The sequence below is a fragment of the Mauremys mutica genome, chromosome 7 (genome assembly GCF_020497125.1).
Source record: "Mauremys mutica isolate MM-2020 ecotype Southern chromosome 7, ASM2049712v1, whole genome shotgun sequence".
In the NCBI taxonomy this organism is placed as follows: domain Eukaryota; kingdom Metazoa; phylum Chordata; order Testudines; family Geoemydidae; genus Mauremys; species Mauremys mutica.
This window is the reverse complement of record NC_059078.1, coordinates 128,281,599-128,295,032: the sequence shown is the minus strand read 5'-3', so window position 1 is coordinate 128,295,032 and position 13,434 is coordinate 128,281,599. Positions and strand designations below refer to the sequence as shown.

General features: G+C 61.4%; 1 protein-coding gene across 2 annotated transcripts; it reads left to right on the top strand.

Annotated features, from left to right (window-relative positions):
- Positions 1–2,304: 2,304 nt before the first annotated feature.
- On the top strand, positions 2,305–13,376 carry MORN4 (MORN repeat containing 4). Of its 2 annotated transcripts, none has more exons than XM_045025744.1 (5): positions 2,305–2,453; positions 8,976–9,073; positions 10,228–10,342; positions 11,717–11,826; positions 12,023–13,376. In XM_045025744.1, the coding sequence occupies exons 2-5, from the start codon at positions 9,007–9,009 to the stop codon at positions 12,169–12,171; spliced, it is 441 nt and encodes a 146-aa protein (XP_044881679.1). In that variant the 5' UTR covers positions 2,305–2,453; positions 8,976–9,006; the 3' UTR covers positions 12,172–13,376. The 2 variants fall into 2 exon arrangements, with proteins under 2 accessions (XP_044881679.1, XP_044881680.1); XM_045025745.1 differs by lacking the exon at positions 2,305–2,453 and adding an exon at positions 4,906–4,952.
- Positions 13,377–13,434: the final 58 nt, after the last annotated feature.

Below are 13,434 nucleotides of genomic sequence, written 5' to 3'. Positions count from 1 at the left end.
GCCCCTCCCTAAACTCCGCCCACTGACTGCCCTGGCCACGCCCCCGGAATCAGTCACGGTGCGCTCCGCGCCTGCTCCTTCTCTTTGGAGTGCTGGCCACGCCCCTCCCCTAAACTCCGCCCACTGACTGCCCTGGCCACGCCCCCGGAATCAGTCACGGTGCGCTCCGCGCCTGCTCCTTCTCTTTGGAGTGCTGGCCACGCCCCTCCCCTAAACTCCGCCCATTGACTGCCCTGGCCACGCCCCCGGGAGTGCTGGCCACGCCCCTCCCCTAAACCCCACCCACTAACTACTCTGGTCACACCCCCGGAATCAGTCACGGTTCTAACTGCGCCTACTCTTCTTCAGAGCGCTGGCCACGCCCTTTCCCTAAACTCCTCCCACTTATTATGACCACGCCCCTTTCTAGCCCCCTCCCACCAACACCCTCTCCCTAAACCTCTCTCACTCGTCGACTAAACCTGTGCGTCCCTCAATCCCCCCTTCACTGCACTGACCACTCTCTTCTTTAAACTCCTCCCACTTACTCCACTGGCCACGCCTTTTCTCTAAGCTCCTCCTACTCATTGCATCCAAACTTGTTTTGAAATAATTTTTTTTTATCTGTCAAGTGGATCTCCTAATGCAAGGAGACTCAGCTAAAGCCTCCTGCGGGTTGGTTGAATAGCTGGAGAGAGCTGAGGACAATCCATCCATGGGCAGGGACTCTAGTTCCCCTGAGTCAACGTCACTGCTTCCCTCCACTCCACTCCTGTGACTTCTCCTTCTATCTTACTGCACCTGTACACGTGTTTTCAAACAGGAAGCACCAGGCCTCCCTCATGCAGATTCTCCCCACTTGTGACCTCTTCTGCACTACAGACTGCAGGTTCTAAAGACACTGTATCCCACTCTCTCCACCCCCTGGACCCGTGGTCTCTCTGGGGGAAAGGCTGGTACCAGCCTAAAGAATGTGCAGTACTGTGAGGCTATGCATGCTGTTTCTTTAACATTGTAGCCGGGAGGAGGCTGGGGAAAGGAACTCTGTCGGAGAGACAGAGTGGCTTTAGGGCTAGTACTGTTTCCCTCATTCTAATAACGTTCCTTGTTCAGTGTTAGAAGAAAGTGACTCTTTCTGAGATTCTTTATCATGGTCACGAGTGCAGGCCTTAGCCTTGCCTGCCCTTCCACCCCCATACAGCTGGCCAGTATGTGTAGCTGTGCCAGTTCATGCCAGTGTTCCCAGAGGGTGCCCAATGCCACTGCTGCCTTAGCCACAACTGCTCGTCCAGACACAAGCAGGAAGGCATTTTGGAAAGGGACATCAGGGACATGGGCAGCTGCCCAGAGGGAACCACACTGACCAATCGCACCATGCCCTAGCGCAGGGGTAGGCAACCTATGGCATGTGTGCCAAAGGTGGCACGTGAGCTGATTTTCAGTGGCACTCACACTGGTCCTGGCCACTGGTCCAGGGAGGGGAGGGGCTCTGCATTTTAATTGAATTTTAAATTAAGCTTCTTAAACATTTTAAAAACCTTATTTACTTTGCATACAACAATAGTTTAGTTATATATTATAGACTTATAGAAAGAGACCTTCTAAAAATGTTAAAATGTATTACTGCCGCGCGAAACCTTAAATCAGAGTGAATAAATGAAGACTCGGCACAGCACTTCTGAAAGGTTGCCAATCCCTGCCCTAGGCGCATGGGGAGCCAGGGAGGCTCTGCACACTGCCCCCGCCCAAGTGCTGGCTCTGCAGCTCCCATTGGCCAGGAACTGCGACCAATGGGAGCTGCAGGGGCTGCACCTGTGGGCACAAGGGCAGCATGTGGAGCCTCCCTGGCTGCTCATGTACCTAGGGGCTGCAAGGACCTGGGGGCTGCTTTCTGCGAGCAGCAGTAAGCGCTGCTGGGACCCTGCACCCCAATCTCCTGCTCCAGCCCTGAGCCCCCCTCCCACACCCAAACTCCCTCCCAGAGTCTGCACCTTCTACCCCAACCCTGAGCCCCTCCCACACCCCAAACCCCTCCTCCTCGGCCCCACCCCAGAGCCTGCCGCCCCAGCCCATTGAAAGGGGGGGAGGCAGGTGGCCAAGTCAGGGATTCCCTCGCCCCGCACAAACATGGCCGCTCTAGGAGCTCTGCGCCGGGCCCCGCACAAACATGGCGCCATCAGGGTGGGGAAGTCTCTAGCCGCTCACAGCAGTGACGACTCCTGGGTAGAATCTTTGCCCCTCATAAAGATGGCGACTGGTGACAGGCCCTGCTAATCTGGCAAATGGGAAGCCGTGTTGCTCCGGGTTGTCATGGTAACAGCCAATGACATGTGGAGATGGGGTCTAGTGTCGCCGCCCGAGTTGCTGGGGGGCCGGGTGTGGGGGAAGCCGGGTCGTCAGCGGGGCTGGCGGCCGTCGATGGGGACCAGGACCCCCAGTGGGGAACGGCGCCGGTGGTGAAACGCGGAGTCCAGGTGGGGGCCCCCCCCGTGTCGCCGGCCCGGGGTGTCCGGGGGGAGTAGGGTACAGGAGTGGGGGTGGGGTGCAGGTGGGGGAGGGGTGGGTGAGTAGGATACATGAGTGAGGGGGGGTTGAAGGTGGGGGTGTGGTAGGTGGGGGAGTAGGGTACAGGAGTGGGGGTGGGGTGCAGGTGGGGGTGTGGTGGGTGGGGGAGTAGGGTACAGGAGTGGGGGTGGGGTTCAGGTGGGGGTGGGGTGGGTGGGGGAGTAGGATACAGGAGTGGGGGTGGGGTGCAGGTGGGGGTGGGGAGGGTGGGGTAGTAGGATACAGGAGTGGGGGTGTGGTGGGTGGGGGAGTAGGATACAGGAGTGGGGTTGGGGTGCAGGTGGTGGAGGGGTGGGGGAGTAGGGTACAGGAGTGGGGGTGGGGTGCAGGTGGGGGTGTGGTAGGTGGGGGAGTAGGGTACAGGAGTGGGGGTGGGGTGCAGGTGGGGGAGTAGGATACAGGAGTGGGGTTGGGGTGCAGGTGGGGGTGTGGTGGGTGGGGGAGTAGGATACAGGAGTGGGGTTGGGGTGCAGGTGGGGGTGTGGTAGGTGGGGGAGTAGGGTACAGGAGTGGGGGTGGGGTGCAGGTGGGGGTGTGGTAGGTGGGGGAGTAGGATACAGGAGTGGGGTTGGGGTGCAGGTGGTGGAGGGGTGGGGGAGTAGGGTACAGGAGTGGGGGTGGGGTGCAGGTGGGGGTGAGGGAGGTGGGGTAGAAGGATACAGGAGTGGGGGTGGGGTGTAGGTGTGGGTGTGGTGGGTGGGGGAGTGGGATACAGGAGTGGGGTTGGGGTGCAGGTGGTGGAGGGGTGGGGGAGTAGGGTACAGGAGTGGGGGTGGGGTGCAGGTGGGGGTGTGGTAGGTGGGGGAGTAGGATACAGGAGTGGGGGTGGGGTGCAGGTGGGGGTGGGGTGGGTGGGGAGTAGGGTACAGGAGTGGGGGTGGGGTGCAGGTGGTGGAGGGGTGGGGGAGTAGGGTACAGGAGTGGGGGTGGGGTGCAGGTGGGGGTGTGGTGGGTGGGGGAGTAGGGTACAGGAGTGGGGGTGGGGTGCAGGTGGTGGAGGGGTGGGGGAGTAGGGTACAGGAGTGGGGGTGGGGTGCAGGTGGGGGTGTGGTGGGTGGGGGAGTAGGGTACAGGAGTGGGGGTGGGGTGCAGGTGGGGGTGTGGTAGATGGGGGAGTAGGATACAGGAGTGGGGGTGGGGTGCATTTGGGGGTGTGGTAGGTGGGGGAGTAGGATACAGGAGTGGGGGTGGGGTGCAGGTTGGGGTGTGGTGGGTGGGGGAGTAGGGTACAGGAGTGGGGTTGGGGTGCAGGTGGTGGAGGGGTGGGGTTCGGGAGTGGGGGCTTCAGGGGGTGATTTGTTTGGGGTCACCTGAGTGACACTTTTCCAGAAGCTCATGGGGGTGCATTGATCCAGCCTCCATGGATGGCAGATGAGGTCATTCCTCCCCAGGCTGTCCTAGCAAGGGGCACATCTGGGTCAGTTCTCATGGATCTCTACTGCTGCCTGGCTCGGCTCATTGGCTGGGGTGAGGATCGGGCGCTGATTCAAGGGGGGGTGGCTTGCTCTGATTTGCTGGCTGAGTTCTCGTGGTGCTTTCCCCTCTTGCTTATGACAGCGTGGGGTGTCTCTGAGGCCTGTTGTAGTGGGGGGAGGGGGCAGATTGCTGCTGGAAGGACTGTTGCATCCATTTTACCAGGGGGTCCCAACCTTTTTCTTTCTGAGGCCTCCCCAACATGCTGTACAAATTCCATGGCCCGTTCACACCACACCTGTGAAGCTAAGGCTTTGGCTTCAGCCCCAGGCATTGGGGCTTCGGCTTTCTGCCCTGAGTCCCAGCAAGTCTAATGCTGGCCCTGCTTGGCGGACCCCCTGAAACCTGCTCGTGGCCCCACAGTGGGCCCTGGACTCCTGGTTGAGAACCATTGCATTAGACAATAACTGACATGCACGCACAGTGTAGATTTCATGCCACATGGCAGGTTTTTTGACCTACACTTCCACCAAGCTGTGATTGTTACTAGAGGTGCACGCCCCTTTCTGTGGGACGCAGGACAATCCATGGTCCCCAGGCAGCTCCATTTCTCTCTTCTCCATTACTTCCTCTCTCCCAGCCTTGGATCATGAATTCCAGTGTGATTTCTGGTGCCTGGATTCTGTGCATCTCCCTATGAAGCCATCCAAACCAGTGCTTCTCTGTCCCATCTGCACCGCTCCAGGCCTCTCCTCCAGGCCGATGTGGGGCCTGTTAATGACCTCAGCAGAGAGCACTCAGTTCAGTTACCAGCTTGGCACTGACTAAGGGCCATCTACCTTCTAGACAAGAAGCCCCTGCAGTCTAGCTTTGGTCCTTCCCAACAATACATCCTGCCGGCTGAGGAGCTCTCTGGCTCTCAGCTTCCATGGAGGTGAGCGAGCATCCTCTCTCTCAGAGGGAGCAGCACATCCCCGGCCCAGAGCGTGAAGCTGGTACGTTCCCTTTTTAAAAAACCAGGTAGTCCTTTCTCGTAGCTTGCATTGTAAGGCTGCAGCTTGAACTGTCGAGCTGGTCCCTAAGAAGGGCAGTGTGTGTGGGGGAAGCAGACCAGGGTAGTGCTGCGCTGCAGGTGCATCTCTGGCTTCTCTTGGTGCCATGACAAGCTGTGACGGTGCTGCCCGTGGGAGCCAGCTGAGGTCACTCAGTCAAGGTGAACTGCAAACCAAACGGGGCAAACAAACCCCAGAAGCTGGTGGTTATTCCAATACTTAGATTTACCAAACCAGCACAAAACAGCTTCTGTATTACCTCACTGTTTACTCAGAAGAAGTCCAAATAACGCAGTGCCTTAAAGTGCCCAGCCTCAGGCCTCCATCCAGACACACCTGTCAGATATGATGATGATTACTGAAAATCTTATCTCATCATACAAAAGAAAAGGTTCTTCCAATCCCAAAGGATCAGCCACATACCCAGGTCCAATTATAACTTAGATCTTACCCAGAATACATGCTTAGAGCCAATTCTTATTAACTAAGCTAAAATGTATTAAAAAAGAAACGGAGAGTTGGTTAAAAGATCAATATACAGACAGACTTGAATTCAACTCTTGAGGTTCAGATACATAGCAGAGGTGAGCTTGTAGTTGCCAAAAGTCCTTTTAGAAATAGTCCATAGGTTATAGTCCAATGTCCATATTCAGGGTGACTCCAGTCAGTGACTGGGGATCTCAATCCTTGTGGCTTAAGGTTTCCTCCTCTTGAAACCCAAAGCAGATCTGAGATGAACTAGGATCGTGTCCTAGGGTTCTTATACATTTCCAGCAGCCTTTCGGCCTGGGAAAACAATAGGCTTAACTCCTTCTCCCAAACATCCTGGCAATTAGCACAGGGTAATTTAGCCATTATACAGTTCAGATACAGGTTACCACAACCTTCAAAGGGACACACGGACAATAATACTATTTCACTCAAGTATCATCATAAATGTTAATATTCCTGTTTTGATCTTTGAATTAAAACTATAGCAATAGACAAGACTTGTTTGCTGACATCCCAAGCCCTGAGCAAACACCTCCCCTTCTACCTCTAACAATGCTGACTTGAATTTCAAAGCTCTGTTCATTTACAGATCTTCCTAACCCGTCCTTAAGGTTCACCCATGGGTCAGGTCAGTCGGTGAGGTGAGTTAATTAACTCTTTCTGGCCCTGCCACCTTTTAATGAAATATCATATTACACTCATAACTCACACAAGCTCAGCATGGTTCTCCCAGGAACAGCTTTTTCCAAATGAGCAGCTGAGCCTCGATTTGAATGGAAACGCTGATTAAACGCACAGCCTCTTTGGGTGTTGGCTCTTGGTTTTGCAAATTGAACTAGAAGGCTTGTGGCACTTACTGTATCCTGGTGATTGGAATCGTGGGTTGGTGAGTAACTAAAGGGGAAAATGAGACAGAGTGGAGGCTGTGGAGGTAAGACATTAAAATCCCAACATGCCTGTGGCGCCTGCCCAAGCTGGGGGACCAGGGGAAACGGGTTCTGATTTTTCACCACTGCTGAAATAGAGCTGGCAGTTTCCCTCCCTAGGCTTTGGGCACTAGAACAACGTCTGGGGAACAGAGAAACGGGGTTCTCACACTGCCAGCGTGCTCCTTGGGCTGTATGTGGATTTGTGACACCTCTCCTGGCTACCTGGCAGCGTCCTCTTCCCCCCCCCCCCTCACGGAAATGAGCAGAGTGAAGTCATCTCTCTCCAGGGTAAAGTGCAGCTGGGACTTACAGACTCACTGACCTCTGAGCTGGCAGAGCTGTGTTCAACCCTCTCTCCATTCGCTTTGATACACACCTGGCTGTGTGCAAACATCCTGCCTCTCAGTGCTTGATGTGACTCTCCACTGGGGCGTGAGGCATCTAGAACTGCTCAGCTGGTAGCTTGGCTGGCTGGGCCCAGTGGTTGGTTCTGCATTGCTACTGACAGGATCTGTTCATACAGAACCCAGCTGTGTCCCTGTGCACGTGCCATTGATGGGAGGGTTATGGGGCAGGTCTATGGACCACCACTAGGTGGGGCACAGGTCCCTCTTATTTACCTTGGGACTTTGCAGGTCCGGAACCTGACATCTGGGGAGGAGAGAAGCAAACCAGGCAGGGCTCCAGTGAATGTATTTTATTTACTAAAGTCAGCACAAAGTATGGACGAGTCACATTGAGCAAGCGGGTTGGTAGCAAGCAAATTAATGTAACGATCCGGGTTATTTAACCCAACAGTTCCCTCTAAGCGCTGTGTGATGCTGCGGGAAGGCAGCCGTCCTGCATCCCACGGGAGCAGCATTGTGAATCTCGGCGCCAGTCGATAGCTTTGTTCCTGTTGAACAGTGATTCAGGGAGGGCCAAAATCACCCCCCAGCCAAATCTACACCCGGTTCCATGTAACAAGCCGTGTTGGCTGGCGTTCTGTTGGGACGTTTCAATTACAATTCAAATGACAAACGTAGGTGAAACGTGCGGGATTTCTCAGGATTAAACACACAGCTCCTACCCCAGGAGGTGTGCGTACAATCTCCTAGGCAAGGAGGGTGTTTCCCTTAGGGCAGTCAGGAGTTTGAGAGCTGCTGTACAGGTGCCACTCTCACCTAACTTCTCTGGGGCCCAGCCCCACTGCACGCCTGTGTACTCGCTACCAGCCAGGTGCTGGAGCTTAAACCCTACGTGCACGAAGGGGGGGGGTAGCAGCAACCCTGTGCTGTGCGTTGGAAGAGAAGAGCAAACCCCGAAGGTTGATACTTGCACAGGATGGTTGTCGTGACTCTCTGTTGGTTCAGCCCAGGAAGTTGGGCTGGGGTAATGCCCAGTGCTTTTATCACTGACTCGGAAGTTCTTGCTGGCTCCTAGAGGTTACTTGCTGGCAGGGGTCAAAGCTTAGCGGCTGTCTATGGCTAGACTCCTACCCTTCCCTGGCCAGCTGGGAGGGTGGGGGAAGCACAAGCCTCTCTCCAGGCACGATGGCATCAGGTGGCCAGAGACTGCTGGACTGGAGCAGCCAGGACAGGCAAGCAAAGGGTGGCCTGGCTGCCTTCTCCCCTTTGGAAGCCCCTCAGTAAACCTGAACGGGGCCCTCCTCACCCGAGATCACAGGATCACCAAAAGGGCTTGATTAGGTCTCCCTTATGCAAATGAGAGTCTACCCACTGCAGACATTGCAGGCCCCAAATCCAAGAGTCTGTCCAGGCAGTCAGCAGGTCCCCAGGTATTTTGAGGCTCTGGACTCATGGATCAGGCGACCAGCCTATCTCAGCTGGCCTATGACAGTCAACTCCTGAGTCATTCTAGCAGAGAGCTGACCCTGAAATGCTGGGCAGACCCGGCTCCCACGCTCGCTCAGCCGTGCACAGAGAGCGACATGGCATACACCTTCCCCCAGCCCCTGGTACTCAGCAGCTCAGCTCTGAGCAGAGTTGTTTGCGCTGCGGAATCCAGCGGAAGATTAGTCTCTAACTCGGAGCAGGAAGTCCTGTCCTCCTCAGCTCCCGAGCCAGAGTGCCATCTTTCTGTGCAGGGAGCGCCTTAGCCTTCCTGCCTGCGCAGGGGATGGAGGTCTGTACGGTCACAGGGCTCGGTTCTCCCCCCGTCTAGGCAGCTGCCAGCCCGTCCGAGAGGCTGCAGTGTCAGGGGCTGCCGCCAAGGTGAGGCTGCTGGCCCAAGGGGGCTCAGCCCCCAGCCATCCCCTGGCAGGCCAGGCCTAGTGACGGGCCTGAGAGAGGCCCTGGGATTGGGAGGAGATCCAAAGGGAATGGGGAAGTGCCGGCCGGTGCTAGGCAGAGGCAGAGCCTTGAGGGGGAGGCCCGGAGCTTGCCCTGGGGGGAAGGGCCGTGCTTTGGGCAGAGGGAGAGCGTCCCGCAGCATGCTGCCTGGCCTGGAGCAGGGCACAGGGCACAATGGCATCCAGCAGGCTCCCAGCCCTGTGTGTCTTACCCCCAGTGCCTGCTGGGTGTTCTCACCTGCCCCTTCCTTGCAGGTGTCGTCTCGCCCGCCCAAGAGCTGGCACCATGACCTTGACCAAGGGCTCCTTCACCTACTCCAGTGGGGAGCAGTACTGCGGGGAGTGGAAGGAAGGTGAGCAGGGCACAGCTGGCCCCACCCAGACGGGCTGCAAACAACCCCTGGCATCTGTGCTGGGCACAGCCTGCTAGCCTCTGCGGGCAGGGCTGGGAGCGGCACCTGCGCCAGTCCGTCCCACGGGTTGTATGGCGCCCTCCTTCCCAGGGCTGGGCCCGGCTGGCTAGGAGAGGGGAGCCTGCCCCTCCCTACGTGACAAGGCTCCCGGTGCCAGGCCCTTAAAGAATCAGGAACCCAGGTTCTCCCCAGACAGCATCTGCCCCTGCCCTCCCCGGGCCCCTGTCTGCTCCTCAATTCCTGGGACAGGGCAGCCTGATCTCCCGCCTTCCCCCTTGGCCTCAGCCCATTCCACTGGCTGCCAGGGAGCCCTGTCCCTGTCGGTGTTGGGGCTGCCCTCTCTGGGGAGCTGGGTCTCACCCCGGCTGCTGAGCAGCACTGCCAGACCCTGCCCCCGGGGTCCCAGCCCCACTGGCAATTGCCGTTGCTCTAAGGGAAGAGAGCAGGCCAAGGGACCTCAGGCCTGGGGACTCCTGAGCTGTGTGCGCCAGCCCAGGCAGCCCTGCCATGGCACAGGGCCCTGGAGCAGCCTGCGTTTGGGGATGTCTGCCCCGGCACCCGGCAGCTTCCTGCCAGCGTGGACCATGAGTGTGCCCTTTCGGGACTCCCCTGGGCTCCCTTCACCCTCCTGTGGCCGGGTGGGTGGCAGATGCCTTCCCCACGTGTGGATTGGCCCTGGGGGGGGGGGCGGGAGAGGCAGCTGTTACAAAGTCCAACCCCTCCTGCCCCACTGGCCTGGGGAGCTGACTGCAGAGCCCAGCCGTGGAGACAAGCTGCCATCCCCTGAATCTCCTGGGCACCGGCCGGCCAGCAGAGCAGCTGTGAGTGCTGGGGTTCCTGGCGCTGTGTGGGGACAGATACTGAGCACAGAGGGACCCATGGCCCCAGCTGTGCAGCATCCTGCCTGGGAGCAACCTGAGCCTCCCCAGCTGGGCCAGCGCTGGGAGCCAGCTTAGCCCTGGGTTTCCCCGTATGGGCCCGTGCGACCCCCAGCAGCACCCTGCCCAAGTCCCTCTGATCCCCTTTGGGGGATGGGCACTGGGCCCCTTCCCTGGCTGCGGGCGCTGGTGACGCTGCCCGCTCTTGTTGCCTAGGCCGCAGGCACGGTGTTGGCCAGCTGACGTTTGCAGATGGCGGCACCTACCTGGGTCACTTTGAGAATGGGCTCTTCCATGGCTGCGGGGTGCTCACCTTCTCCGATGGCTCCAGGTGCGTATGGCGCCGGAGCAGCCTGGGGAGCTTGGGGCAACTGGCCGGTCTCGTCCGCGGGGACTGGGGATGGGTGAGGGGTGCTGATGCTGAGTCGTGTGTCTGTGCCCTCCTGCCCCACGGAGACCCTCTCCTCCCTGCTCCTGCTTACCCCACGCCCTCCCCCTGCAGCTCTGGAACCTGTGGGTGCTGCTCCTCCATCAGCCTGTGCGGGGCGCAGCCACACTCCCTGCCCCCAGGGCTGCTGCAGACTGGCGCTGCCAGCCCCTGCGGGTCCGGGGAGTAAGAGCGCCCCAGTGTCCCATGCCTGAGCAGCCGCGAGGCCGGGGCGGGTGTGCTGGCGGGGCGCCTGACGCTGTGGGGCGGGGGCTGGCGCTGGCGAGGAGCCTGATGCGGTGCGAGCGGGGAGCCTCATGTGGCGGGGCGCCTGGGGGGGGCCTGCGGGCGAGGGAGGGCGCGAGCGGGGAGCCTCATGTGGTGGGGCGCCTGGGGGGGGCCTGCGGGCGGGGGAGGGCGCGAGCGGGGAGCCTCACGTGGTGGGGCGCCTGACACTGTGGGGGGCGAGCGGGGAGCCTGACGCTGGGGGGCGCCTGGGGGAGGCCTGGGGGGTGTGGGAGGGCGAGCGAGCGAGCGGGGAGCCTGACGCTGCGGGGCGCCTGGTCTGGGGGAGGGAGAGCGAGCGAGCGGGGAGCCTGACGCTGCGGGGCGCCTGGGGGGGGCTGGGGGGTGTGGGAGGGCGCGGTGGGGAGCCTGATGCTGCGGGGGGGGGCGAGCGAGCGGAGCCTGACGCTGCGGGGCGGAGCGAGCGAGCGGGGAGCCTGACGCTGCGGGGCGCCTGGGGGGGGCCTGGGGGGTGTGGGAGGGCGAGCGAGCGAGCGGGGAGCCTGACGCTGCGGGGCGCCTGGGGGGGGCCTGGGGGGTGTGGGAGGGCGAGCGAGCGAGCGGGGAGCCTGACGCTGCGGGGCGCCTGGGGGGGTCTGGGGGGTGTGGGAGGGCGAGCGAGCGAGCGGGGAGCCTGACGCTGCGGGGCGCCTGGGGGGGGCCGGGGGGGTGTGGGAGGGCGAGCGAGCGAGCGGGGAGCCTGACGCTGCGGGGCGCCTGGGGGGGTCGGGGGGGTGTGGGAGGGAGAGCGAGCGAGCGGGGAGCCTGACGCTGCGGGGCGCCTGGGAGGGTCTGGGGGGTGTGGGAGGGCGCCGGTGGGGAGCCTGACGCTGCGGGGGGGGTGAGCGAGCGAGCGGGGAGCCTGACGCTGGGGGGCGCCTGGGGGGGTCTGGGGGTGTGGGAGGGCGTGAGCGGGGAGCCTCACGTGGTGGGGCGCCTGACGCTGGGGGGGGCGAGCGGGGAGCCTGACGCTGCGGGGCTCTGTCTGCGCAGGTACGAGGGGGAGTTCGTGCAGGGGAAGTTCAATGGCGTCGGAGTTTTCACGCGCTACGACTCGATGACCTTCGAGGGCGAGTTCAAGAGCGGGCGTGTGGACGGCTTGGGTGAGTCCCAGGCAGCCCCTCCCAGCAGGAGCAGCGGGCCGAACAGCCTGGGCAGAGGCAGGCAGCCCTGCTCTCCAGCACGACCCCCGTTCTCCTCTTGGCCCCTGCTGCCCTGCTCCTCCCACCGCCCTGCCCCTCCCTCCCTCCCTCGTGTGTGCAGCTCCCTTCCCCGTGACTCCTGCTCTTCCCCCCCCAGGGCTCCTGACCTTCCCCGACGGCTCCCACGGGGTGCCCCGCACTGAAGGCTTCTTTGAGAACAACAAGCTGCTGCGGCGGGAGAAGTGCCCGGCCGTGATCCAGAGAGCTCAAAGTGCCTCCAAGTCCGCACACAACCTCCCGGCGTGACCGTGCTGCCATGGGACTCCGCTGCCCACCCGCGGCCCCTGCTGCCGCTGGCCGGCCTGGCCTCCAAGGGGCTGCGGGGCAGGAGCTGCGGTGCCCAGGCAGGCCAGGGAGGGGTGTTGGCAGAGCCAGTGTGCCTGCTCGTCACGGGCCCAGCATGGCTGGCTGCCTCCCTCCTGCTGGCTAGAGAACGTCCGCCGAGTGCCCACGTCCGGGATCCTGGGGGCTCTGAGTGCTGCCCCCCACGGGGGGGAGACAGGAGACCCCCTTCCCTAGGGCTCTGCTCACTGCCTTGGGGCCCTCCATCCAGACCCCGGCGCAGCCCCTGCAGCCGCCCTGCTGCTGGGCTGAGGGGGCAGTGGAGGGGGCAATCTGCCAGGGCCTTGGTGCCTGTGGTTAGCAGGGGATGCAGCTGGGAGCTGCTGCACCTGCTTCCCCAAAGCCAGGCATGCCCAGGCGGTGCCCCCCAAGCTCAGCGGGAATAGGGCCCGTCCCCAGCAGGGGGCTGACACAGGCCTGACTTCGCTAGTGGGATGTGGCCGTGGCAGGGAGCTGGTATCTCCCTGCCCCTTCTTGTTCTGATGCTGGGGGCAGGGCAGTGCCCCCCCCCCTTCCCTTGCTCTGGGTGTCCTGGCCCCATGGCCCTGCCTCCCCCTCAGCTCTCCCAAGGGCATGTGGCCTGAGCAGGCCCAGGGCTCCTCCCAGCCATGTCGTGGGCAGCGAGACTTGGCCTCTCTGCATCCGGGGGCTGTCTGGCCACTAGTGCCTGTCAGTGCCTTGGCACAGGGTCGGGCCAGGGCTGGGAGCGGTGAAGGGCTCCAGGGGGCGCTGTGGGTCTGCACCGCCTGGTCTCCATTCAGCCCTAGTGAGCACCGGGGCCAGCCTGGCAGTGCCAGTGTCTGGGGGGCTGCGGGGCTAGGAAGAGCAGGGGCTGAGGTGGGGGGAGCCAGGGCTCATGGGGCAGGATGGGGGGCACCAGCAGAGCTGCACACAGGACTCTGCCCGCCCCGCCCCCCGCCCCCGGCCTGTCTCCGGTGTCGGTTCTCTGCTGGGAGCAGTAGCCATCACTCCTGATGCCGGTGCAGGGAGCCCGGGGCCTGGCCCGCCTGGGGGCCGTGTGAACAGCCCCGGCCGCGCTGCTGCTGCCCTCGTGCCTTGCTGTGTCCTGCCCCCGGGGCCTTGGCGAATAAACCGCGTTGCCAAACCTGCCCTGCTGTGTGTGGTTCTGTGAGGTGAGCTGGGGCCGGGCCTGCCCCTCCCCCCAGC

Bases quoted from the DNA above. Each gene is read 5' to 3' on its own strand.
- MORN4 (XM_045025744.1), top strand. From the start codon at position 9,007: ATGACCTTGACCAAGGGCTCCTTCACCTACTCCAGTGGGGAGCAGTAC. The intron at 9,074-10,227 runs GTGAGCAGGGCA...CTTGTTGCCTAG, and splicing joins CTGCGGGGAGTGGAAGGAAG to GCCGCAGGCACGGTGTTGGC. The intron at 10,343-11,716 runs GTGCGTATGGCG...CTGTCTGCGCAG, and splicing joins ACCTTCTCCGATGGCTCCAG to GTACGAGGGGGAGTTCGTGC.